The sequence below is a fragment of the Cupressus sempervirens genome, chromosome 8 (genome assembly GCF_028749045.1).
Source record: "Cupressus sempervirens isolate cs-2001-9-10 chromosome 8, ASM2874904v1, whole genome shotgun sequence".
Taxonomy (NCBI): domain Eukaryota; kingdom Viridiplantae; phylum Streptophyta; class Pinopsida; order Cupressales; family Cupressaceae; genus Cupressus; species Cupressus sempervirens.
Window position 1 is genome coordinate 652,806,810 of NC_143125.1, and position 27,533 is coordinate 652,834,342.

At 35.6% G+C, this 27,533-nt stretch overlaps 4 protein-coding genes and 1 pseudogene across 5 annotated transcripts; all 5 read right to left on the bottom strand.

The window, feature by feature from the left end:
• Positions 1–2,931: 2,931 nt before the first annotated feature.
• Positions 2,932–7,317, bottom strand: LOC149544115 (disease resistance protein Roq1-like; annotated as a pseudogene). The gene is made up of 6 exons (XR_016355752.1): positions 6,662–7,317; positions 5,453–6,514; positions 5,277–5,330; positions 4,880–5,176; positions 3,503–4,781; positions 2,932–3,412 (listed from the first exon to the last, which is right to left on the bottom strand). The product of XR_016355752.1 is annotated as a disease resistance protein Roq1-like (transcript).
• A 2,720-nt stretch (positions 7,318–10,037) lies between these two features.
• LOC149544116 (toll/interleukin-1 receptor-like protein) lies at positions 10,038–10,973 on the bottom strand. Its single transcript, XM_089798698.1, has 2 exons — positions 10,383–10,973; positions 10,038–10,209 (listed from the first exon to the last, which is right to left on the bottom strand). Exons 1-2 carry the CDS (start codon positions 10,889–10,891, stop codon positions 10,074–10,076), a joined length of 645 nt encoding a protein of 214 aa, XP_089654824.1. The 5' UTR covers positions 10,892–10,973; the 3' UTR covers positions 10,038–10,073.
• A 3,411-nt stretch (positions 10,974–14,384) lies between these two features.
• On the bottom strand, positions 14,385–15,455 carry LOC149544117 (putative 2' cyclic ADP-D-ribose synthase BdTIR). Its single transcript, XM_089798697.1, has 2 exons — positions 14,803–15,455; positions 14,385–14,636 (listed from the first exon to the last, which is right to left on the bottom strand). The coding sequence occupies exons 1-2, from the start codon at positions 15,324–15,326 to the stop codon at positions 14,501–14,503; spliced, it is 660 nt and encodes a 219-aa protein (XP_089654823.1). The 5' UTR covers positions 15,327–15,455; the 3' UTR covers positions 14,385–14,500.
• Positions 15,352–16,328, bottom strand: LOC149544118 (toll/interleukin-1 receptor-like protein). Its single transcript, XM_089798699.1, has 2 exons — positions 16,193–16,328; positions 15,352–16,025 (listed from the first exon to the last, which is right to left on the bottom strand). The coding sequence occupies exons 1-2, from the start codon at positions 16,216–16,218 to the stop codon at positions 15,476–15,478; spliced, it is 576 nt and encodes a 191-aa protein (XP_089654825.1). The 5' UTR covers positions 16,219–16,328; the 3' UTR covers positions 15,352–15,475.
• Positions 16,312–16,713, bottom strand: LOC149544119 (toll/interleukin-1 receptor-like protein). The gene has a single exon (XM_089795888.1). It carries the CDS (start codon positions 16,711–16,713, stop codon positions 16,312–16,314), a length of 402 nt encoding a protein of 133 aa, XP_089652014.1.
• Between the last annotated feature and the right edge of the window lie 10,820 nt (positions 16,714–27,533).

Sequence of the window (27,533 nt, forward strand, 5' to 3'; positions counted from 1 at the left end):
GAACTCTTCAATGTAATCAATTGCTTTGGTTATGCTTTTTAGCTCTTGAAGGATTTTGTGACAATAATCTATAATAGATCTTTCACACTTGTCAATATGTGGTTTGAAAAATTAATTTGAGTTAATAGAGCAATCTAGGCTTGGAATAATGACTTTTGATTCATTCTCTGAAATATCTATATTTTAAATTTTTTGATGAACAAGATAAAAAAATGGTTAGTGTTAAAAAGACCATGTAACCAAATCAAATTTAAATTGAAGAATAATTGAATTAAGTAATCAAAAGAGTGCATGAAAAAGAAAAAGACATAATAAGAGAAGAATTTTTAAAATAATTTAATCAATCATGTAATTCAATAGTAATTAAAGAAAAAATATCCATTATATTTTCTAACAGTAAGTCCACATTGAAATAGTATTGAAGATAAAAAGTGAAATACAAAAGATGGCTTTCTCATCAAAAAATGTGAATTCGTCTGTGAAATTTAAAAATCAAAATTCCTTCTTTGGGAAACAAGGTTCAATCTGTCTCAAAGCCTGATTGTGACTATGAACAAATTTGAGGTTTCAAGCAGTGTCTCTAAGCGACCTGACTCAAATACTATTGCGGCTATAAAATTGAAGACCTTCCCCTATGATACTATGACCAAAATAATCCATAAATCTCTGAATTTTGGGTAAATTTCAAAGTGAATGCTCAAGTCAAGAATCAATTATGCATGTATGCAAAAACAAATTATCCATTTTTAGCTACCTTTTTAACATTTGATTCTTACAAAGAAAATAAGTAGTTGGAATTTTTTACCTCATTGCAAGAAAAGGAAACTTGTTCATATAATCCCTAGTTTGATTGTGGATCATTACCCAAATGATCTAGTCTCTAATGAGTGGAAAGTTGTTCATAGTCGAAAGCAAAAGAGATTACCTCTAGAAATCCGTAATAATAGTGCCCCTAAATTCATAAAGGTTCTCTATCCTAATTTTTTATCGTAGGCAAACAATATCTCCTTTGGGATGAGAAGGCTCAACACCATCTATTTCAAGCTACCCATAAGGGCAATCTTACCTTAAAGGCTCTAGATAACACCGAGTCTCCTCCTCAAATTAAAGCCCTAACCATTGAATAATCAAATAGGGATGATGAAAGAGGAGGGTCAAACACATCTCCCAAACCTTTTGCTCCCTTTGATTCTTAGTAAACTCTAGAACTACCCTATTATTCTAAAGGATTGTTGGTGGCTCTTCTTCTATTTATATGCTCAAACTGCCTTTACTATTAAAGAGGACTAGAAGATCATATGTTGATAAAATTAATTAGTTATATTATTAACAAAGAATCTAGTTGATTCAAGTGCTACAATTATTCCAATGTATCTTATTATTGATTTCTTATGATTACAAGGATTTGGCAAATTCTCACACATATATAGATAAAAAATAAAAGATGTGCACATTAAACTTGAATAGTTGTTGCATCTCATTCAATTGGCCTAGTATAATAACAAAATTATTATGTATTAGCTATATAATAGAAAGTATCCATGGAAAATATCTATTGTTGAATTAGTTAGCCGTCTATATCAATAAGTTTCTATTTTAAAATGAATTTCAGAAGGCTTTTCAAAAATCCGTGCTCAATCATTATGGATGAACTTGATTTAAGACATGTTTTTATCAAACTTAGCTCCCTACTACAAATCGAAAATAGATCTTATTTCAATTTTGGTTCTCTAATTATTAGGGCAATGACTAGCATTATTTTTTATTCTTTTTTAATAGGCAAATTCGGCATTATATGAAAAAAGAAGAACAAAAATTTGCAACACAATCAATTACCACAAACTTTTCCAAGAAACAAGAATTCTCATTGTTCAAGAGTCCTGACTTTCCATCAAGAATAGTTGTACATGTTCCACTTATTCAACAACACAAAATATATTAGATAGTCATTACACTAAATGCTCCTTTCATTTCAATAATCACTTAGACTATATATTCTATAAAAAGGAGTTATTAATGACATTTCCTTGTACATCTTCATTTATAACAAGATCAAATGCAAGTGCCACTAGCATTGCTGTTACATACCACTTCATAACACAAATTAGTTGTGCAAGAAAGCAATTAGGACAATCTTTCAAGCCTCTAGACAACAGATAAACATTGTTGTCCTATGATCATAATTTGTAAATAAATCCATGCAACAACAAAACTGAAACTTCTATGGTGGGTTCCATCTACTATGCTATAATTCTTTTTATATCATTTTTATACATGAATATCTGGATTACAGAAAGACATCTCCATCACTTGTTAAAACACTAAAGACATCTCCATCACTTGTTAAAACACTGAAACTTTAGGGAATGGCTTAAACACCACAAACTAAACTTAATTCTTAAAACAAAAAGTGTAAAATAGTCAAAGTTGACTTTTTTTTCCAAACTTAATTCTTCCATTAGTGTGTGATATTTAAGGATGGCCGAATTTCAGACAACACAGCAATCAATAGATCTCAGCTCTCTGAAATCCAACATGAACGGTAGTCAAGCCTGCAACGAACATCTCAGCTCATAGTAAAATAAGAAACCCGCCCACTGAAAAAACCAAACAATACTGTCAATAATAAAAGGACAAAGCTCTGTTCTGAAAACAGAGCGCTCTGTTTTCAACGGAATTGGAATTTTTATTGCAATCTCAAAGATGAAATGAATTACATGACAGCTTAAATTATATAGATCCTGTTTATTTATTAACTTCACAACTTACAATATAACAGATAAAAATTACAGATAAAATTATGTTTTATATATTTTCTTAATCAAAACTACTGTCTAAATGAAGCTAATAAACCTACAAAACTCAAATAAAACTACAAAAGCTCCAACTTACACGAAGATCAAAGCATCAACAATCTATACACAGGCAGTCTGACACAAAATCAAATTTCTATTAAGTCCCATAAGCGGCATTAATTTTGCATAACTGCTGGATCTTCTCCCGTCACCATGAATCCTCTCTCCACTTCACCTTTGCCTTCACTTTCGTTTAAGACACCCAACTTGTACCTCTTTGATGCTTGCCACCCTGTGAAGATGTCGATCCATACCCATTTCCCCTCCTCCACCTCTGTTTCAATTATTGCATCATCCCATCCTTCCTTCTCTACGGTCAATGACATACGTGAAGTAAAACAATTGATAACAAAACATACAATAGTGCCATTCCCACTGGTGATCCTCTTCTTTACCAATTTAGCTGACTGGCTCTTATCAATTTTCAGGTTGCTGCAGGAGTCGACGACACAGAGAGAAGGGAAGGTCGAGGGGTTTACAAGCGAAGCTAAGGAGCTTACAAGTGAGGCCGCATTTTGGACTGCCCGCATACGTACTATTGTTTCGCCAGGCAATTTCTGCAAATAATTTGCACATGAAACGTTCAATCCAAAAGTACAATCACATGAAAATAATTACAACTCTAACTTTCTAGAAACTTTTTTTACCTGTGTGCTTTGGATGCAACCTTCAACAACTGGTTTCCTCATTGCTTGAAGATGCAGAGTACTCAACCTTTCCATTCGCTCCAAACTTGGTATATCTGGCACCTCCAGCCATGTGTATGCTTTCAACACCTTCAATCCTGTGCAATGTTCTAAACCTTGGACCTTCCTAGCTTGGTAGCAGCTTCTAAGTTCAATTTCTCGGAGAGAAGGTAATTGTGCAAAATTGGGAAGGGCATACAACTTATGGCAATGGATTATTTACAGTCTTTGGAGGTTTAGCAGACCAACAATAGCCCTTTCGTCTCTGATTGTACCTGGTAGGACTTCTATCTCCATTAATCGGTCATTTTCTTTAACTATGAGAATCTCAAGGCTGGGGCAACGGTCTCCTGAGATGGAAATCTTGTACAATTGGGTTCCTTGTAGATGAACTAACCAGATCCAATTCTCTGATTGGGCAAGCCAATATCTCTAGTGTTTTTAGGTTGCTTAGCTGAGAAACTGGCAATGGTATAGATTTCACTCCTGAAGCAACTATAGTTAATCTCTCTAAAAGATTAAGACGCCCCATGGAATCTGGTAAGCATTCCAGCATAGGACACCTAATAATGCGAAGTTCAGTCAGGGAAGACAAATCTCCAAGAGAATCTGGCAAGATACTCAATCTGTCACTCCCGATATCCAATATTTGCAGCTTGCTCAGTTGACCGATCTTCATTGGTACCCCTCTTAACGGCTTCATACCTTTTAAATACAGCCCTCTCAAAGATCGCTGATTTAGGATGTCACGAGGCAACTCTTTCACTTGCTCGCAATTTGAGAAATTCAGATACTCCAATTTTGACATGTTTTCCATCATCTCCAACTGAAAGGTGACATTAGAACAATCCTGTGCGTCCAGATGTTGCAGGAGTGTCAACTCCTTAAATGAATTTGGCAACCCCTTCAATTTCCTGCACTGGCTCAAATCCAGATGCCGCAGATTTGTCAAACTGCCCATACTTTCCGGTAGCGATGATAGCTCATAGCAACGACATAAATCCAGATGCCGCGAATTTGTCAGACTGCCCATACTTTCCGGCAGCCAGGACAGCTCATAGCAACCACATAAATCCAGGTGCTCCAGCGATTGGAGAAGGCACAATTCTCCTGGAAGACTCTCCAACTTTTTGGAAATCAGGATTATTGTTTTCAAATGCTTGAGATGTTGTACAGACTTCGGAAATCTTTGCAATGCGTGGCACTCAGAAATGACCAACTTCCTTAACAGCAAAGGAGGCTGCAATATATTTTCGAAAATATGAAACTTGTTGTCTATCACATTAAAAGGAAAATTTGAAAAATATAAACTTCAAACAGTTGGGATCTGATACTTACATCGTACTCGTCCGCCCAAAGTTCTCGTAAGTGCTGATTTCCCCATCTCTCATAGAGTTCTAAAACCCTCAAATATTTCAAAGAAGTTTGAGACCGAAGATTTCTCTGCCCGCAATCAAACCAGCGAAGCCAGAGCAGATCTTTTGATGATTTAATAACTTCATATAAATTAGGTCCTCGAGTCACCATAATTTTAAGTCCAAAACTAGAAGACGCCAGAGCCCGACTTCCTCCGTTTGTCTGAAACGTGAGATTCCCCTGTTCTATCTCCCAATCACCATCCTCTATTTCGGCTACCTGTATAAGGAAAACAATTAAAATCAAAATGATTTCAGGAAAGAAAACAATTGATATCGTTAAAACGAATCAGAAAAACAAAGGACGCAGACAAACAAACCGCATCGCTGTGCACTGCATTGGCAGTCATAATTCCTCGAATGCCTAACTTTATCTGATTCCAAATAAAACAAAACAGTTCAATTACTGTGAATGACAGGGAATTTTCCAGATGTAAACACACAAACCGAAACAGAGATAACAATGATGAGTGAGAATTAAAAGTATTAGTCTTACCAGTTCACTATGTATTTCTATAATTTGCCTGTGATGCCAAATGCGGTGAGGTGATTGATGAATTGCAATTTCTCTTCCCAAATCCCTCAAGTGATTATGCATTTTTATACAATTCTTCTCGTCTATTTCAATGAGACATTTGTTCACCAACATTTCTAAACTGTACATACCATCCCACCCTGATCCGTTCCATATTTCAATTGCCAAATTGCTTTCTTCTCCAATGAAGAAACATGCTGCATCCAAAAATGCCTCTCTCTCTTCGTTGTTTAAGGCATCATAACTCGTTTTAAGCAATTTCTTGAAGTCGTGGGGTAACGTCCTAGATATCTTATGTAATTGAGTTGTCCAGTAATCTTTGCTCAAGCTTCCGTAAAGCTGTCCACCAAAGATTTTGAGAGAGAGCGGCAACCCCATACACATTTCAACAAATTTGTCCACGAGCTCCTCAAATCCATCCCTTGGACACAGTTGTAAAAATGCATGCCAACAAAAAAGTTGCCTGGAATGAAAAGGATGCAGTCCTCTCATCTTATATATGCTACAGATGTCCCAGCGTCGAAGGATATCAAGATCCCTGGTGGTAATGACAATCAAACTTGCAGGTCCCAGGCTGTCCTTATTGGGCATTAGAGCGTCTAATTGGTCAACACGATCCACGTCATCGAGAACAATAAATACATCAACATATTTCAAGCGGCTCGCAAGAATTGCCTCGCACTCTTCTATACTGTCAACTGCTACATCTCCAAGAGCTGTTTCTGCTTGTTAACCAACAAGTTTTTGCTAGCTGCATCCCTCACATCTAATATAAAGCTACACTTGTTCATAGAGGTACACATTTTATTATGGAAACATTTCGCAAGAGTGGTTTTGCCGGACCCACCCATTCCCCATATCCCCACAATTTTCACACTATGATGATCCATTGGACCCGTAACGAATTCAAAGTCTTCTAAAGTTTCATCTAAACCCACGAGATGTTCTGTTGCCATGAAATGTAACTTTCTAAATTCTTTTGCTACAGAATTAACAACACTCTTCAGCATCAGGTCCTCGTCTCTGTAGAGATATATACAACAACAAATGAAACGGATTAAACCGTAGTACTTCAAAAGTTAATATTAAATATATATAAAATGAAGTATATTGGACTAAGCAAAAACGAGAAAGTGAATGCATTGAGAAGGAAAGGATAAATGGAGCTACTTGTTAAGAAGTATGTGACCGATATTATGTGAAACACTTTGGAGCGCACTCGTCCACTCCCGAGACATTTGTGTGCACTCCTCCATTCTTCCACTTCTGAGCGCAGTCTTGGCTTCCTTGTGGCTAATTACACGAGCGTAGTCTCCTTCTGGATTTCGGACATCTTCAGGTTTAACATTGTAGAAACAGGGGATAATTTTAGTGCCTGTTTGCAGCATAAACAACAGCTCTCGCAAACACCACCGGGATTGTGCATAGTTCTCTGACAGTATGGCTATATGGAGCTTGGCACTCTTCATTACCTTTTCTAGTACACTAGGAGAGTGATCTCCAATTGCAAGCTCTTCCGAATCAAGAAAAACCTTCAGTCCCATGCCTTTGAGCACTCTATAGATAGCTATTGCTAGCGTATGTTTGACGTCAGGGCCACGATGATTAATAAATACATCGTAGGGGCGGTTTTCGTCAAGCATCGTGGATCCGCTAGAATTAGATGCAGATTGTGCAAATTCTTCAACTTGTTGGTGGTTCCTTGAACTCGTGTTTGCTGATGCGATTTCTTCCACCATTAATGATGATTTTTTATCTCCTTTCGCTACACGATCAGCAATATTCTTCAGCAGCGTGTCCTCGTCACTAGAGATATTGAATAAACATCAGCTTTTAAAGTAAAAGATTTTATGATCCATAAAAGACGCCTATAGACCTAAAACTATGTTGAAACAACAAAATTCAAAGAACTCAGGATAAAAGATGTAACCACTGCCCTTGCAAAACAAATGTCACATCAGCAATTTTCGTAATATGCAAAAAAATCAACGAGAGTCAAAGTCTTTTGAATATAAACGAGTCAACATTAGTCGATTAACTATCATTAATTTTAATTAAATTGATACGTATACATATATGCTCAAATTTTAAAAAAACTATAAATTCATTACCAGATTACTAATACCAGATACTAGATATTAGGTGGTATAACCATGACGACCAAGTTGAAAAGAGCTCCAGAACCTGTCTAAGAACACAAGGGTGAGAATATTGTAGGAGTGCTTTAGCACCCTACCACGAAGCTGTTATGCTTCCTCGGAATCTTTTCTGACATGAAAGATATCCAGCTCGGCATCGAGGAAGACTAAACAAGAAAAACTAAGAAAGGTTATGGAATTATGTAGTAAACAAGAGTCATATTTTAACTATTATACTACACAGTCACTCACAAATCACATATCAGGGCAGTATCCATCTACCTTATTAATGAATTTATCCTTAATTCCAATTCACATCATAACCATCATATATGCATGTGAAACATGTAAGATAAGCATCATAAACAATTCAAAATATGACATCCTCAACATGCCATTTAGACCATCACATAAACACTTTACGACTTTATCAATCATCATGGAATTGAACACCATATTCAAAGGTTAATTAGTAGTTAATCTATAAATAAGTGTGAGACCGTGACATTTATCCAATGACTTAGACCTACACATCGTACATCATCTAATGTACATGATTCAAATATAGTTATTCACTATTCAAGATGAATAGATACTTCAACTTCAAGTAAATATTTAAGACATCACTTTCTATTGTCAATCATACAAACATCTCTCTCAGAGACAAAGAACAATGGAATTCTTATAACTATTTGAGTCAATGGATTAGTAATCTAGAGTTTGCTTGCACATAGTTTTGATTAATTCCATAACTCTCGAATACAAATAATAAGTATTAATAAATATCTTCTTGCAATGTCCTAAATAGATAACCTCTATATGTATTTTTCAATGCTAAGAATGGTATCTCTCTTAAGCAGCAATTTAGGGTAGAGATGAAATTAAGTGTTCTTAGTTGTACGATTATATAGAAATCCAAGCATCAACCTATCTAAATAAGATGATAACATTCAAAACAACAATATACCGAGCTTAAGATTAAATGGTTTAATCAAATGGTAAAATCTGATTGGTGAGATTTTTAAAAGTGAAGATACTTAACTAGGAAGAGCTCAAAGAACAGACCTAACATTTACAGCACTAATGCTACCATGAATTTTCATATCAACCTGAATAACAATTGGCTAGCATGGACTAGTTTTTGCTATAGAAATTTCATTGTAACATGTACAGAGGACTCTATAAAGAAAAGTTGAGGAAAAGTTTATGATTGATTGAGACATCTTGTCAATATTTACCACATTTTCTCCCTGATCCCATATTTCAAGAAGCCACATTTTCTTTCAACTCAGCTTATTGTCCACCATTCAACATCTAGAAAAAATAAATAAAACATATATAAACTCCTATACTGACCCAAGTTTAACCACTCCCTTGGGTTATTACACCGACCATGCCAGAAAGAAAATGGGATGCAATTTACACCAATTAATTAGGCAAAGTAGGACCGTGCCCTTCAACTAGATCTGTTACAAATGATTGTTTACTAGACTCAATCATTTTACAGTCGTAGAAAGTAAAGTCTAAGAGTCACTTTGCTACTTCCTAACAGGGTCTCCTAACACACAATCATTACATCTAGTCCATTTCAAAATTTAAAATAAGCCTTGTCTGATTGGGCAGAATGTAAGATTTGACAATTTTCAAAAGAACTTCCTTAACCAAAAAAAAGAAATTAAAGAAGTCTACACTGGAACTGTAAAACTCAATTTATGTCTAATTGACATGCAGGCAGAGAAATATTTAACCATATTTCATTCTTACGCTAAAACTAATATTAATGAATGAAGTATTGAAAGGAACCTGGAGACAGTGAAGAACTGGTTGGTTGATTGAAATGGCCTAACTCCCAGCCTCCTTTCCTGATTGCTTCTTCTCAGTCTAGCTCGGTGTTCACAGAATCCCAAAGGTCTAATAATTTTACTGATTGATATGCATTGTTCATATGTATCCTAGAGCTTCACAGTATATAACCTTAGGGCTGCTGGAGTAAGGATCCAACGGCTGCTCTCGTAGCTTCAGATGAAGCGTATCCCCCTGAAGAAAAGATAAGGTGAGGGATCTTGAAGAGGGTATGTCCGAAGAACTTCATAGTCTGCAAGGTGGGTATCCAATCCAGAGTAAACGTAGTCTGCAGTGGTGAAGTTCTCTGGAGTGCCGATCACATGGGGCTCCACTGTGAGCTTCTTCAGATGCTTTGCTATGGAATCTTTACTTGCCGAGTTCAAAAAAAGTTTGTGGTAATGATCCAGATCATCGGCAGCAGCCTGGATAGTTCTATTGGAAGATTGTATGGCGTTTGAGGCCAGAGCCAAGGCTGTAGTGATCACCCAAAAGCACATACAGAACAGAGTTTCCAAAAAAGATGAGAAATGAGAGATCTGAGAGTGAGAATATACAAAGAGTCTGTAGAAAGCAGAGAGAAAGAGCAGAGAATAATCAAACTAGAGGGCGTAGAAAAAGACGTGTAAAAAGGAGGATAGAGGCATCCCGTTCAAATAACCGTCCTCCCCATTCTTTGTTAGCGCAACTGTATTTGCATGCCCACCCGAGATGACCTCTCCAAAACTAAAATGATAACTGATCCAATCCACCATCTTTAAAATTAACGATAACCAATTCTAATCATTAATTATAATTATAAAATTGTTTCATTTTGTCATCCACGTGGAAATGTGATGCCGATTTATTCGTTAGAAGGGGAAATGGGTTATGACAAAAGAAGTGTGCGAGGTGGAGAGATTGGTTCTTACTCTTTGCTATTAACGATGAAACCTATATTATGTGAAACACTGTAAAGCGCTTTCTTCCACATGAACAGCTTTTCTGAATCGTGTTTACCCTTCTTTTCGTACTGTTGAAATGCATCAGCATAGACTCCTTTTGCATATCGTACATCATCATGTTTAACATGGTAGAAAATGGGCAAGATTTTTATGCTTTTTTGTCTAGTGCACATTATTGAGATCTCTTCCAAAGACCGTCTGGAATGTGCGTAGTCCTCTGAAAGTATAGCAAGATAAAACGAAGCACTCTTTATTGCGGCTTCTAGTTGTTGATCCCTCAAATCAAGAGCTTGTGGAAAAACTTTGAGTCCTAAGGCATCAAGCTTTTCATAAATGGCTTTGCTTAGCGGGTGTTGAGCATTACTAATATAAACATCATACTGGGGCTCTTTCACAGACAATGTGGATCCAACAGATGTAGATGGTGGAAATTCCCCAGCCTTTGTAAGGCTGCTACTGCTAGAAGTAGATGCCATGAAATTATATTTAATTGACCTGAACTCAACGAAAGAACACAAAAAAGACCAAAGAACAAAGGGTTCTTGTTGTGGAAGTGAAATGCAAAACATATAAAAGAGGCGAGGAATAGGTAGCGACACAGAGAAAATTGAAGCTGAAAACATACTAGAAATTTCAGTCTGCTTGAAATCCTCCTTCCTTTAACTTTCATTTGTCCTTCCGCCCTTTGCGAAATCCTTTTCCTTTTGACTTTCTTTTAAACATTGCTTTGGCCTGCTTTTGCGTAGGAAACAACACGGAAGAAACGCAGAAGCAACCATGATTATTCTGGTCACATAACAATGTCTTTCCCCAACTTTGTAATGGGCGATTTGATGCCCAAGTATGACAGGAAAGACACCTTTCGAAGCAGCATGCGACAGATGGTGCGAAGGCCGGTTACTTAAATCTCTATGGGGAATAAAAATCGGGCCCAATTGAAGTTGCTTGGAAAGCAATTTCGTCCTCTGAAACAGTCAACATTATTATGGCTTCATCCAGTCGGATGTCTGTCGACACTGTATGTGACAAATCCTCTCCTACAAAGTAATTCGACATTGTGGTGATTCTTATTATTATTATTATTAAATTAATAAAAGAGGCAAACGCGTGTTTACTTTTGTACCTTCTGGCCTTTCTCGGCCTGCCATTAACCGCAATAGAACCGACACGGACAATTGGAATCTAACGTTCCTAATTTTTTTTAACACTACACAATCTTAATTTTATCTCTTTTCGGGCTGGAGCCTCACATTCAGCTCTTTTAAAACCTTTCAACTTTACCCACAGATCAAAGGTCCGTTGACATAGAAGTCATGTTTTTGATGGTCACTCTTCATTTGCCCTCTTGTATAGCCATCACAATGATATGCACCATTTTTTAATCAAATGATTAATGCATTTCATACTTAATTGAATGATCTATACATTTCATTTAAATTTTTAACATTATTATATAAATTTATTTAAAGAAAATATTTTTCAATAAATAAATTCATTTAACTTTTTAAAATTAGAATATAATTATATTTTACTTAATAGAAAAGGTGAGTGATTTTATCTTTTATCTTTTTATGAATAAAATAGTTGTATCAAATTATATTAACTTATAAACAAATAGTTGTACCAAATTCTATTAAAAATTTTAAAATATTTTTTTGTCTAACCAATAAAAAATAAGCAAAAAATATTATCTAAGTTTGTTATTCGTTCCACACACCGCATCTCAATCAAATGACCTTAGAGTAATTAAGTTCTAAACGAAACCCCAAATATTTCAGGTTTTGATTCTCAATATCTTAAAACAAGTCATCGCAGGGATTTATTCACAACTATTTTAAACAGAAAAATCAACGATTGTTCTGACTTTAACCTCAACTTTTCTCTGTAAATCACTGTAAATGATTTGATTTGATCAAACTATTCCACAATTTGCAGAATGCCATAATACTTGAAGACCTAGATCAGACGACTTAGGTAATTCGATCAAATTTACTTTTCCCGCAGATTAACAGACTTCTTAACAGATCTTGTATATAGGAGAAAAGAGTATCTTCGATTAAGCGGCAGTAAGGGACTAGGATGAATTATGAATTGGCTTCAGTCTGAAAACAGTCTAGTTAATAAAAGCATTAATTTTGACTAAATTATGACGGTTATTAAAATATGATTAAAATCTGATATATCTTCTGTAACACCACCAGGGAAATGGTCGCTTGGTAATGTTTTCTTCATTTTCACGATATATTATTATTTAGCGAGCATTATAGTAGTACATGCAATTTTTTAAGGGTCCAAACTCAGAGATAATACACTTAAGAATGTTCTAAGTCTAAATGAGGGTTTTTCCGTAGCATAGCTGTTGTATTACACTTAAGAATGTTCCAAGTCTAAATAAGGTTTCTAAGTGGAAAAGCATTGCCCCCAATCCTTCATGACGGGTGTTGTGCCTGTCATTCTGGCTTACTGCTGTCTCCATTCTAAGTTAGGTTTTTAAGAGGAGTTTGAGATTTACTTTTAAGAAGAGGAGGTCGGGCGAAAAAAAAATTGTTTAGCTACTGAATTACTTAGAAAATTGGAGCTCTTACATTCAAGCACTGCATATTTGAGTGGATAAAAGGGGTGGAGCTAGAAATTGCTCCACTCACTTGAAAAGCTCCTATTAATGTAGGAGTTTATGGGAGGAGCTTAAGTTCTATTTTAAAAGAACAGAAGGTCTCATAAGAATTTCTATCAGACAAGAGCCTCTACTTTTGAGAAATTGCTCCACCCACTAGCGCAGGAGTCCATGGGAGGAGCTTAAGCTCAGAAGGTCTCATTAGAATTTATTTTAGGCTATCAAGCAGGAGACTCTACTTTTGAAATATCAGAATATGAGCAGGGGATAAAGACTGGGTTTGGAAAAAGTCCCACCTACTTAGGAGATAAGCGGGTGAGAAGAGTGTGGTTGGAAATTGTCCCAACTACTTAGAACAATCTTCTGGTAAGTGCAAATTTTTTGAGAATATAAATAGTATAAATTTAACAATCTTCAGACGTTGAACATTTCTGAGAATATAAATAGTATAAATTTACAATAATGAGTAGCAGCCAAGGCCTAGTAGTGAAGCAGGTTCTATTCAAGCCTCCATGTATTCGAGACAACAGAATCGAATAGAATTAACGAAAAAATAAAACATTAAAACAGGGTTCAAGGCATATAGAATCTACAAATCTCAACAAGAGCTTTAAGAACGGGAACTAAACTTTGCACGCTTTGCAAAGGAGGAAAAACCAAAACAAGCTTGTCTCACAAAATTTTCCAAGAGGAGATCCAAACAAATTTCCGCCACAAAATTTTGCAAAACTTTGTATAGGGGTACAAACCCAAACTAACTTAGGAACAATTCTCAACTCCAGAAAAACCCAAACAAACTTAGAAAATTGATCAGCTAAAAATATATACCCAAAATTCGCTACGCAATATACATAGGAAAATCTCCAACCCGAACTCAGTGTGGAAGGAAATTTTAGCGTTGATTTTACCTTTTTATTATGATTATTAGGACATTCACCAATTCCAGCTGGAGCATTAATGCAGCATTTAAAAATATTACAAAACACGCACTTGCAAGTTTTAACTGGCTTAAAACTTATCTGCATGCTGTCGTCTTATGTCAAATTTTAATTCTGGCATGAGTTTTGTACAGGGCATAAATGTTAGTTAATATTATTTAAATTTCCACAATGCATGCTCATTCCCTAATTTTTTTGTTTTCAATTTATAAATAAATAAATAAAATTTAAACCTACGAAAATTACTGTTAACCAATTGAGAATTAGCAAAAGTTTAAATATTTTCTTTTTTTAAGCACTTTTGACCTAGAGCTATGAACTAGTGAGGCCACAAACGGGGGACCTCATCTCCATTAGATTTGAACCTTGATGGCAAAGATAACAGTGCAACAACTTAACCATCATAACATGCCACTATTGACTAAAATAGTTAAACGTTACAAACTGTTATGTTACAGAATTATTTAGGAAGGCAAATTTAATTTGTTTTAAGCTCTGTGTCTTTACGGCCTGGGGACTACTAAATACTTATTTTATCTCACTGAAAGCATCCCCCTTGTGTTTAAGAGAGGCAAAGTACTACTGGAGTTGCAATGGACTACCGTCACCGTCCTCTTCACAAATACTTCGCATAGATAAGAAATATTCTTCATCAGCATGTCCTCGTCTCTGTACAGCAACAAAAGGAAACAGAATTGACGTTATGTTCAACAGTTGTAGATATACTTGCCAGATATATAACAAATCATGAAATGGACTAATCAGATCAGCAGCGGACACCATGCTTGATAATAATAAGAAGATAAGTGCTTGATGTGGAGTAATCAGTACTTACTCCTTGCTATCAATGCTGAAACCAATATTATGTGAAACGTCGTAAAGCGCTTCCTTCCACTCCCACAGCTCTTCTGGAGAGTACCTTTTAGTCTCTTCGTAGTGGTCGAATGCAGGCAGAAGATCTCCTATTGCATATCGAACATCTCCAACCTTGCAGTGGTAAAAGATAGGAATAATTCTAGCACTTGTTTTATAATGCATAAATGCCAACTCTCGCAAACACCATTGGGATTGTGCATAGTTCTTTGAGAATATAGCTATATGAAGCTTAGCATTCTTCATTACTTTATCTAGTACGCTAGGCACGTGATCCCCCCATCTAAGTTCTTCTGAATCTAGAAAAGGTTTCAAGCCTATGTCCTTCAGCCTTTTATACACAGCTTTAGCCAGTGTAAGTTTGACGTCAGGACCGCGGTGATTAATAAATGCATGATAGGTAAGATCTCTTTCAGGGATTATAGATGGTGCAGATTGAACGCGTGAAACAATATTCCTCAGCAGCGTGTCCTCGCCTCTAGACATATTGAATAAAAAAGAAAAGAAAAAAGAATGAACTCCACATTTTTAACATAGTTATAACAGATGTCTGTCAGTCTAAAAATTAGGATAGAGCAAATGCAGAGAAAGCATCGATAAGACAATGACGAGTAAAGAGGTGGAGCGATCGGTACTTACTCCTCGTTTTTTACGATGGGACCGAAAATATATGAAACATCGCAAAGCGCTTTTTTCCACCTCGCTATCTTTTCTGAGGTGTATCTACCCTCCAATCTATCGAATGCATTAGCATAGGCTCCAGTTGAAGATCGCAGATCTTCAGGGCTGACACCAACGAAAACTGGAATAATTGTAGCTTTTGTTTTGAGCATAAGCTCCAGCTCATCCAAACAGAAAGCTGATTCTGCATAGCGCTTTGAGAATAAAGCTATTTGAACCTTGGCGCTATTTATTGCATGTTCTTGTACGCTAGGAATGTGATCACCCAATCTAAGCTCTTCTGAATCCAGAAAGCTCTTCAATCCAATGCCCTTTAGCATTTTATAGAGAGTTGTGGCTAATGTCGTTTTCGTGTCAGGACCGCGATGGTTAATAAATACATCATAGGCCAGGTCACTAGCCGTCAGCTTTCTCGATTTTATCTGTTGATGAATGCTTGAACTGGTACTAGTGTTAGATGAAGCGAATTCCACAGGAATTCTTTCCAGCAGCCTTTCTTCGTCCCTGGACATACTCAACAACAAAAGAAACGTTATAAACATCATAATTTAAAAGTCTACGCTATATCGATGAAAAATAGCCAATAAGCTCCAAAATTCGGCGAGAATGAAAGGCAGAGATTTCATCGATGAGACAAAGAAAGTGCCTGAAGCGGAGCGATTGGAACTTACTCCTTGCTCTTAACAACGTGACCCATGTAATCTGAAACGCTTGAAAACGCCTTCTTCCACTCTTCCAGCTTTTCCGAAGGGTGTTCGTCATTGTTTTTGTATCGGTCGAATGCAGCAGCCTAGGCTCCTTTTATGTACCGTGCATCCTCAGGCTTAACATGGTAGAAAATGGGAACAAGTTTAGCGTCTTCTCGTCTTCTATGCATAAACAACAGCTCTTCTAAACACCGGCTGGATTGTGCATGATCCTCTGAAAGTATAAGAATATAAATCGAAGAACTCTTGATTGCTGCTTCTACTTCTTCATCCCCCAATTCAAGCTCTTTTGAGTTCAGAAAACACTTTAATCCCATGGCATTAAGCATTTCACCGATATCTCTAGCCAGCGGACTTTTGGCATGACTAATAAATACATCACAGCCCTGCTCTTTCACAGACATTGTGGATCCACCAGAATTAAATGTAGATGGGGCAATTTCTTCGAACTCTTGGCCACTGCTAGTGTTGGAAGTAGATGCCATGAAATCAGATTTGATGAAGCAAGACAACAGAAACAGAACTGACAGACAAAACTAGAAGGGTTCGTCTTCTTGTTGAGATAAGATGGACCAAATAAAAAAGTTGAGGGGAAAAAAATACGCGAAAGAAGTGCTCTAAATGTAATGTGGAGTCGAACGCGTCGATTGCGCGGCTGCCAACCTTGATTGGGAAGGAAACCGCGCGGGAGAAACGCAGAAGCATCTCCGAACAGAAGCAGAAGGCGCCCAAGAAATTTCGTCTGTGGAATCCCATTTTGTAGTTGTTGGCGTCTCGCTTTTTAATCCAACCAATTTACACCGAGTGGCTAAATGGAAACGCGTTTGCTAAATTATTAGTCCCTGCCTTTTAATTGTTTTTTTTAACCCCACTCTATTAAATTTTTTTTACAGACAAGTCTGATGGTCTAAAGTTACTCCAAAGTTTAGAATGTAAAATTTTATAAATCAATTATATGGAAAAAAATTATATGAAAAAAAATTAATTTTTGATTGGTCCAAGACCAATTTCCTAGGCATATATTGTATTTTCCAATTGAAAAAATCATAGAAAAGAATAAAGCGATAAGAACGAATTTATTACCATGACAACGTGTCCTGTATATAATGCCACTTCTTTTCCCATGGTGCTGAGATTAACGTCAGCATTTGCGAAACCTACAAGTACATCCCACTATTCGTTAGTTAACATCAACACGTGCACCGATTGAAAATATTTTGTATAAATTATAATCTTTATTTGCGATGAAGATAATGAATTGGCCTTTTATTATGCTCTTTTATCACAACACAAGTAGAATTTTCAAACACACCTAAATGAACTCAAAAGATATCATCGTTAATAGTCAGTTCAACAAGTCTTAGTTTTTGAGTTTTTAGTTGGGCAATTCAATTTTCCAAAGATGACCTTGCATTTGCGGACACAGCATACAATCAAAATCTCTAGAGGATCGGTTATTTCTGCATCATTGTATAAATAAAGATGTAATTTTTTTTTTTTCTTATGCTAACACGGGTATCCTTGGTTATAATCTAAATGTTATATTGAATTGCAATGTTTTGCATAATCTTTATATCTTCAAATTTCTTGGAACAGATAGTTTTATGTTTGTGAAGATTTGTTATATTTTAATTTAAATTATATTTATAATAAAATTTTGTTCACATATATTGATATTTTCCTAACTTATAATTTTATGTAGATATAATTGTAATTACAATTATATAATTTTTAATTAGATTATCGTTAATTTGAATATATATATAATTTAAGAAACAATCAATTTTTAAGTCAATATTTTGTATTTATTAAAATTAATTTAAATATAACTATAAGATATTAAAATTCATTTATTTATTATTATTTATGATATCAAATATTCCCCTGTCAGAAATTATACTTTTAATTCTTACTTCAATTTATATATTACAATAAATTTCAACCTTTCTTCTTTCTTAAGTGTGAAATGGATATTCTATAGAGACATTAGAAGTCAGTTGTCATAATATCTAGAGTTTAGGATTATAATTATTATTGGAGATAAGATTTAAATGATTGTGAATATCAATATTAGTGTTATGGTCTACAATTATGATTATAATAGTTGTTTTGGGACCTTTTTTCTATCATTGACTATTTGATTTGCCAACACATATCAAAATGAAAGCCAAACTCACTTCATTCATTATATGCTTACATTTATTCAATGATATTTTATTTACTCATTGCATGGGGCAGGGACTCAAGCTCTTCTAGAGCTCTTGTGCTGTTTGTGTATTATTTTAATTTCAATTATCTTTAGTCAAATCAAGTGCAAATACGTTGCTTCATGGACAGCCTTTTAATTCGTTCGGTACACTAAAAAATTCATCGACGGTGGGAAAAAAGAAGTAAATTTCATTTAGGACTATAATCTAGATAGGTATCTGCCACAACTGACGGTGATGAAACATGTGAGTGTACGAATTCAATCTGCCCATTGTTTGAGTGACGTTTACACAAACCACTGACACATTCATTGACCATTGCACACTGACAAGAGTCATGACGACTGAATCGATGCAGAAATTAATGACAACTCGCAAGTTTAAATCAAATAGCAGAAAGATGCAGAGAAGATGTGATTGAATTGAACATTAATAATGATGAAAGAAGAGACCGAACTGTAAAGAAAAGTAAGTACGGTGGTGAGGAGCGAAGAAACATATTTTGTCTCGTTCGTGGAGTTTGTCCATGATGTCTATGTTAGGAAGATGCGGAGAAGATGTAAGATGGGGAGAAGACGTAATTGAATTGAATTGTAAGCGTTAAATTCCTCCTGCCTTTCGTTGAATGAGATCTTAGTTTTGCTTTTGGTTGAATGAGATTTTGGTTTTGTCGAGAAAAATTTCAGTGGGAAGCAGTTGGGAAGTTAGGAATTTTAAAATATTTCATGGGTGGTATGAAATTTTGAAATGAGCAATAAACAAGATCAGATCTTTTATTAGCTTGGACAAATGTGTAGATGGGAATTCTTATTGAACATTTTATTGTTGAATAATGGAGTCTAATTTAAAAATATATAAGAAAATGAGTCGAAAGAAATAGCTTTTCGAATTTGGAACCAAATTGTATTTGTGAACGAGTATAAAGCTTCACTTTACACAATTGTATCCGACCAAATTTTAGTATATTACTTCTACCCTCGTAAATTTGACAAATCCAAATGACAAAGGTCATATATAGTTTTACTTACGAGAAAATATCACCACAAACTAATTAGTAGACAAAAACAAAGGATTTCAATATATAAATGTCATGGAAAAGGTAGTAACCAAGACTATTTAGTTGCCATGTGTATCAAAAAGTAAATATAATTTTATCATTTAATTACAAAAGCGCTATTAATATAGAGAAAAGGGACTTCATTAAATAATTATTCATAGACAATCATCAAACAGGAAACAAACAATATATAAGTTATATAGAATTACGCTCTTAAGTTAAAACTATATCTTATAAACAAACCAAAATTTGCAAGACCAAGAACTTACAGTAGAACATAGAAGATTGAAATGTTGAAAATTGAAAATTGAAAAGTTAATGTGCTAAACAGACCAATAGTTACATGACCAAGAACTTGCAATAGAACACACAAGGTTGAAATACTGAAAACACAAAAGTTTATTCAGACTTGATAGAAATTCTTTAAGCAAATATGAGATTTGAATAAATACTGTAAATGTAGTAGTCAAATTTTGAGTGTGGTAGAAGACAACCTGCAATAGTACAATTGAAAGAAAATAAGGTGATGACTTAAGATTGGATACTTAATAGTTCAAGTGGTACAGGTAACTTGTATGCAAAGGAAGTCATTCAAGTTTTCCATGTGCTATAGGTAACTGGTGTGAGTGTTGGAAGTTTTTCAAGTTGGAGTTACAAAGACTATGTACATAAATAGAAGGACAACGAAGTTGATGATCAATATGCAGAAAGCAAGACAAATGTCATGTTCCCTTCTCCACACTAATGTTTTGGCCCCAGATTAATCTATCTCCACATCCAGATAGATTAATAGCATTAGCTATCAGGATGCCTACCATTCATATCAAAGATGTTATATTATGCACTTCAGTTATTTTAGTAAAGTGTGTGCAAGTAAAGTCACTTTATGTTGTAAAGTCATATATTTTATAAAGTGACTTAAGTGACTGTAGGACAAAATTGTGTTTTATCCCACATTCCTTATTTCATTATTGTTTTCCTCACTTCAAGGTTATAAAAGAAGGAGCTTGCATTGGGATTTACACACAAGAATTTAAAAAAGAGAAATATTGAAGTTCTAGTTGCTTTAATGTGGCTGGTCTGAATATTGAGGATGAAAACCCTTGAGACGTTAGAAATTGAACATAGTCTCAGTCTTCTTATCGGAGTCTACAATAGATCATTCAAAGGTTATTGGATATCCAAGATTTCCTGTGGGTTATCAAGTTAGCACAATAAAGTTTTGAACATATATAGGTTAGTATGATATATAGAATGTTTTTATAACATTTGCATTTGTTGGAGTTCATGTGGGTGATTTGAGTATATCATTTTGCAAGAGAAACACAATGAGAGGCTTTTCTGAGAAAGGATGCTATTACACATTACAGATAGTTTGGAGTAAGTAGCGACATGTTGAAATCGTATATTTCTCAAAGCTCAATTGTCTCTGCAAATATTCTCACTCCCAGCTGTGGCCTTCGTTATTGGTGGTCCTCCCACAGTGGCAAGAGAAGAGTCAGTCACCATGGCAAGAGAGTCGGTTCAAATGGGAGCTCACTGCATCAGCTTTCTTGAGCGCAACGTGGACGGGTTAGTGACTCATAGTTTCAATAGGGGGTCACAATGCAGTGAGATATTGTTCTTCCTTACTAGGAAAGTGTTCCCCAATTCACAAGAAATATAAAGGATGAGAAGGGAAGTCGACTAACTAGAAGATGTTGAAGAATAGGCAACACGAGTTCCTGTAGCAACAATTAGCTTTTTGGCATACACCAGGGATACAGGTCTGTATCTATCTGCTTCTTATCTCAGCATATTTGCATATATCTTGTTGATGTTTGAAAACGCTGGAGGGTTTTCAATTATCCCAATGAGAATATGACATATCTAAGGGCAGCTAACTCCCATCTTGAACATATCAATTTAGACACCGGGCCAACTATAAGGCTAGACCCTTCTTCTACTTTAGGCTATGCTAAACCTAGGCGGGTGGACCTGAGATTCAATTGATATTGTACCGGTGCAAAAACATATCCTTGAATCTATTAAGCAAATGAAAACCCTTATATCTCCTAATTACTCATGTAATAACACAGATCTACAGTAGCAAATTGCAAATCCTATGATATTCACAAGCTGAGTGAGGGCATCACATTTAGGTTCTTCAGCATGAAAGGGAAAGAACATTTGATTAATAATGTTGAATTGAACAAACCCTTAGATATGCAGCAGTAAGACTTCAATGATCCTGTAATTGATCAGTGCCTTAACCATTGGGCAAATCCATGAGTCATTAACATACATATGAATATCTAAGCCATATGTGTATCTTCAGATATCTGATCTATCTATTCAACTTGTAAATAGATATCTATGTTTAGTTTAAATCTTATTTTTACTTGATATCCTCCTCAATAAATCTGTAACCCTGTTGATTTCTATGAAGCATTTACATAATTCCTTGAATTATCAGCAACAATGAAACAACATACAACCTTAAGGGACTACAACTATGACCTAGGCTCTTTGTTCAAAGGTCATAAAACATTACAACTCACTGAGAATGGAGACAAGATTCAACTGAAACTCAATCATCTGCTGCTCTTTGTGTTATTTCCTTGAAATTATACAGTCACATGCATGAAATGAAAAACATGAAACAACCTAACAGATCTGAACTATCTATATATTCCTTCCTACTGCTATTCATACAAGAGAGAATATGTTGAAGAATGAAGGTGGAATCACAGTTCTGGATCCAAAGAAGTGGTCTCACAGAATGATTGAAATTTTCCTACCAATAATGGTCTCATAGTGAAAAACTGGAACCCCTACAATGGAAGAAAGAAAGAAAGATATAGACTAGATGAATTTCCGGATCTAATTTCAGAATGACATGTGTTTCACTTGGAATTCAATCTTTTTCAGTTGAATCACCTCTCTCTTCTCTCTACCATTTTGATCTAATTTCTATTTTCATCATTACTTTGCAACAAATTTGAAAATATCTTCTATTCAATGATGAAAACCCTTTTGCTTGCCAAAATATCTGATATCTTCATGAAATGCTGAAGGAATCAGAATTTAATTGATTTGAAAGTAAACCAATTTGACCCCAACTGCATTTTCACTGTCTTTTATGCATATTCAGGTCATTACCTTGCCAAAAATCAATTCTGAACTTCCTCACCTGAATAAAGTTGCACAATTGGAATTTGGAAGAAAACCTCCTATAGCATGAACTAGTGGCATTCTCTGCAAAAAATGACCCCAGAATCAAAAATTTCACTCTCTCCTAATTTCGACAATATATAATATCGCATATCTAGCCTCTCAGAAACCCCTTAAAAGCCAGTTTGAAAAATGCCCTCCTAGTATAAAAACTCAAGTCTGCACATTTTTGAAATTCAAAATTTCAAAAATTTAAAATTAGTTCTAAAGTTCAAAACTTTATAAATAGGCTCATTTGAATTTAAAAATAAATTTGCATGTCCATATTTTGAAAACAATTTTAAGATAAAATTTTAAAATCATTTTTTTTCTATATTGCCCCTCGGGTCAACCTTCCTTTGACCGGGCCCTGTGTCGATCCGTGATTGGTCGACCCCTACATTTAGCGCCATGTGGCAGCTTTTCATTCACTACTCGAACTGCCACATCATCTCACGCTGGGACCCGCCTCATCATATCTCATGCTGACCCAACGCGTCACCTCACCATGCACCCCAGGTCCATTGCCACATGGCGCCTGGGGGCATTCCCGCATTACTTAACATTCACGCAACTCCATATTGCAGGCGTGCGGCGTCCACAGGATGCGCCACATGGCGACATCCTATGCATTGGTCTCCACATCAACGCATTGATTATTTCGTTTAAAATTTTTGTAGGGCGTCTCCAGCTGTCATCCATGTTTTAAGCTTGCCATGGGGCCCCACGCGGGCTTTGCTTCCCAAATGAGCATGTCTTTAAAACATTCCTACTATTGAATGCTTTGGTATTTAAAAGACAAAATATCCCTTTATGGCATGAATGTGGGATAATTGGTGTTTTATGGCTTCCACAACTGGCGTGCATTTGCTTTGACCTTTACTGAAGAATTGAAGGCAAAATGGCTTGGATTATGCTTGTTATTAGAAAATCCACGTTTTTTGTTTTTCTTTCTTGTCTGCTCTCTCCTTTTTCTTTACAGAAGATCTTGATTTACGGCCTCTATGAGCCTTGTGTGATTGCTCCATTACGCACTACAGTCTATAAACCAATTTTTGGTTTCTATCTTGCAACAAGGTCTCCTGCAAATTTAAAACAAGACTGATAAAACTCCTCCTCCCCATTACCTTCCTTTGTGCATTCTTGAGGATAAGGGTTCAACATCAGTAATATACTTAACCTCATTGATTTCCCGCTGTAAAAAATGTGACTGCACTTTCTAACATTTGATGGCTTTGTCTTCTTGCTTGCTCTGTATTCATTTCATGTCGTTACCTTTGATCAGCGTATTGGACAGCTGCTTGGGCGTTGACTCTCCTTTAATTAGCATGAGTTTCTTTTAAAAAATGTGGCTCCTCCCTCTATCTTATCGCGTTGAACTCCCCTGTTCTAATACTCGTGGCGCTCTTCCAAAGTCCCCTGCTGATGCAGAGCGGATAAACAACCCATTCAAATCTGCATATCTCATACAATCTTTCTAACATCTGCATTTCAAACATCCTTAAATCTACATATCTCATAGGCCCACTTTGTTTACCACCTGATGCAGAGGAATCAACAAGTGATTCAAAACTGCATCTATCTCTTATAACCTTTCTGAAAGTAACTTTAAAACATTCTGAATGTCTGCAACACACTTCTTGGGACACCATTTCTATTATTATAGCATAGTAGCATAGCAAATCATGATTCAATCCTTCGATCCTCCTTAGCAAGGTTTAAAAAACATATACAACTTCAATATATCTGAAAATGAAAATTAATCACCAAGATCTCAATGGATACGATTTTTCCTTCGAGCTTAACCTTCGATGACACCTCTGCAAATATGTTACTCACGGGTCCCTTAGAGTACAATATGTCTCCTTCACAAACTATCAAAATACGAGCATAAACCAGATTTAAAAAATAAAACCAGATTTTCTCAAGCACTAATTGCCATTTCGCACCAGGTGCATGTTCTGGCAACAGATTCCCATGATGACATCGAAGATTTGAATTGTCCAGAGAGATGTATGTCAAATTATCAGCCCAATGGTGAAGCCGATATGTTGAGATCCAAAAATATGGTTCATCAAGTGAATTTACAGGTGCTTCAGAAAGAATTGATCTTACTTCACTTTTGCACTCTGTAACTTTATATAATAACACATCTTTCTTCAATATGTACTCCTCACAAATAGTGTCATATTGTGTGTTCAATTCCTCTACCTCTTGACAAAAAAATGTTTTGGCATAGATGAAATTACACTTCCATCAATTGCCATTGGTTCATCTTTTGAAGCAGATAAGTTGTGTAATTTTACACCCTCTGTCAATCTTCTCTGACTATATATAAGCATATATGCATCGACAAAAGAAAAAGTACTTGTATTATTAGATTCAGTAGCACCTTGTAATAATTGTTGATTTGCCAGAGACTCTTCTACAACACCATTCGGAATGGATGATTTCGAATCAGCATCCTTCACAGGAGGACCATCCACATATTGGAATTTTGACACTGTAACCTCTTCCAATGCTTCCACTCACCGTCCATCTATTTTCTTTTGCATCAAGAGTCAGGTACAATATGGTCTTTACCTTGGTCAAACTCATCCTAGACATATCATCCATCTCATCTATGCTCTAGTTTGGTATCCCATTCATCCTAAAGTTGTCTTAGGATCTCGAATGGCGATAGTTGAATCATTTCCAATTTTCTTGTACACTCAAGAGTGTTATGATGTATTTCAAATACACCTAATCCTATCAGTTTGATGAATTTAGTCGGGCCCCAAAGTGGGTCCGACTAAAAAACGATTTCGTTTTCGGACAACTAACAATTGTAACTAATCCATTTATCACCTGAAACTAATTAGAACCAAGTTTGACCACTGATTAATCAACTGAAACCCATTTTACCACTTATCTGCAGACTGTCATTTTTGCACCAGGAGGTCCGTTGACAGGCCTTAAAAAATGACCAGAACACCTGATCGAGTTCTGAAAACTGACACACTGATTCTTTGTTCCATATACTTTTACCCCATCAAATCTCGTCTCATGACGAATTCTCAGTCAAAAGATATTGACTGTCAAAGTTGACTTCTTAAAATCACTTGCAAGTAAACATATCAATAAACACTAAACTGGGTCCAGAATCGGCTTCAAAAACTTGGTAAACTGACACTTGGGAAGACAAAAACTAGGGTATTGGTTCTGTGTCATGAGGACATTATAAATCTGTGATTTGGGCTCATGAAAAATAACAGTGCACAAATGGTGAACAGTCAAAGTAGGTTACTTGGATTTTGCAAACTAGAAGCACTGACAAAAAAACAATTTTTGCAAATGGAATTGACTTAGAAAAGTGACGGATTCGTCATGACTTGCAAATTGACATGCTTGGAGTATTTTCTGAGTACAACACAATGGTATAATCAGTTTAGGCTTACCAATCATGAGATCAAAGTTATAACGTGTCGAACAGGGGTACGAATCAATCTGGATACCTTAGTCGTAACAAAACAATGCAAACTGGGTTTTTAATCATGTTATCAAATTGATCAAATGGATTCGTCATGACGTCAAAATTTGAACATATGAAGTATCTGACCCCTAGAACATAGTGCAAAAATAATTTCTTCATTTGGGTCAATTGAGTCAAAGATATCATTGGTCGAACAGGGCTTCCCAGAATTGTGAACAACTACACAAATGTACAAAATAGTAAATGACCAACTTTGAGGGGTTTGAAACCTAGTCAAACGAATTCGAAACAACTTGAAACTTGGAACATAGGTTCTCTAGTATGCATACAAAACATCCACAAGGTGGAGGGTCATGGAACATTCTTGGGTAAAAGATATTCAAAGACAAACTGGGCCTCCTGTCGCTATTTGACACTTAGGCAGAATTGCGAATTTTGACACTAGCTCAAAATGGCACTTCACCGAATGATTCAGGATGGAAAAATAACATTGTGGATCACATGCATATGTCAAATGAAAGGTGTTAAGCCACTCAAACACCATCTAAGCCTCAAACTGACAACTAGCTACATATGCATAAAAAACACTTTAGGGCATTGATTCTCCAAAATTTTCAATATGTGACTAAAATTTGACCATGCAATTTTTAGTCCCAACATATCTGATGTTATGTTAAACTATACTGCATTCATATAAGAATGTTTTGCACTCCTAATGCTGAGAAGACTAGTTGGGGCAAGTTGACTTTTGAATTTCCCCCCAACTTCCAAGTGGAAAACCCTAAAGACATCTCGGAGGTCATTATGGTCTTTCCTAAATAGGGTTTTTTGGTCATGTCTTGACATTCTCCATAATATGTCTTATTTTGTAACAATTTAGTGCTACATTATCGGGATGTAGTAGATGTAATTAAGTTTTTCACATTATCTTGTTAAATTTTGTAACAGGGTTTATAGATATTATTCGAATGTGGGTAGCTACTTTTATCCATTTAATATGTTGATGCAATTAGGCATATGAACATATCAATACAATCTATTATTAGCTCTATGTGATGGCTTTATTTTCATCTTAACGACTAGATTTGATTTGCCTTTTCACTTTCTAGAGTATGCTTGATAATTTGGTTGTTTAGCATGATAGTTTAGCAGCATTCTTTGAGAAGGTTTTTTTCGAGCTGGTTAAGCATATGGTATTTATTAATTGGTTTTAAAGAGTTTGATATGGCATTCAACCACTATTGAGATAGAGAGTGCAGTACGTATGTTTTAGCTTCCGTTTCATAAGCAAATTGTTAAGAGTAAGAAAAGATTTTGACTGCAGTAGTCTGGGAGGCATAGCGTTCTTGTTGGGCAACAAATGTTTAACCAAGTTGT

Bases quoted from the DNA above. Each gene is read 5' to 3' on its own strand.
- LOC149544116 (XM_089798698.1), bottom strand. From the start codon at position 10,891: ATGGCATCTACTTCTAGCAGTAGCAGCCTTACAAAGGCTGGGGAATTT. The intron at 10,210-10,382 runs GTAAGAACCAAT...GGATTGGATCAG, and splicing joins TTCATCGTTAATAGCAAAGA to TTATCATTTTAGTTTTGGAG.
- LOC149544117 (XM_089798697.1), bottom strand. From the start codon at position 15,326: ATGTCTAGAGGCGAGGACACGCTGCTGAGGAATATTGTTTCACGCGTT. The intron at 14,637-14,802 runs GTAAGTACTGAT...GTTGCTGTACAG, and splicing joins TTCAGCATTGATAGCAAGGA to AGACGAGGACATGCTGATGA.
- LOC149544118 (XM_089798699.1), bottom strand. From the start codon at position 16,218: ATGGGTCACGTTGTTAAGAGCAAGGA. The intron at 16,026-16,192 runs GTAAGTTCCAAT...GAGTATGTCCAG, and splicing joins CACGTTGTTAAGAGCAAGGA to GGACGAAGAAAGGCTGCTGG.
- LOC149544119 (XM_089795888.1), bottom strand. From the start codon at position 16,713: ATGGCATCTACTTCCAACACTAGCAGTGGCCAAGAGTTCGAAGAAATT.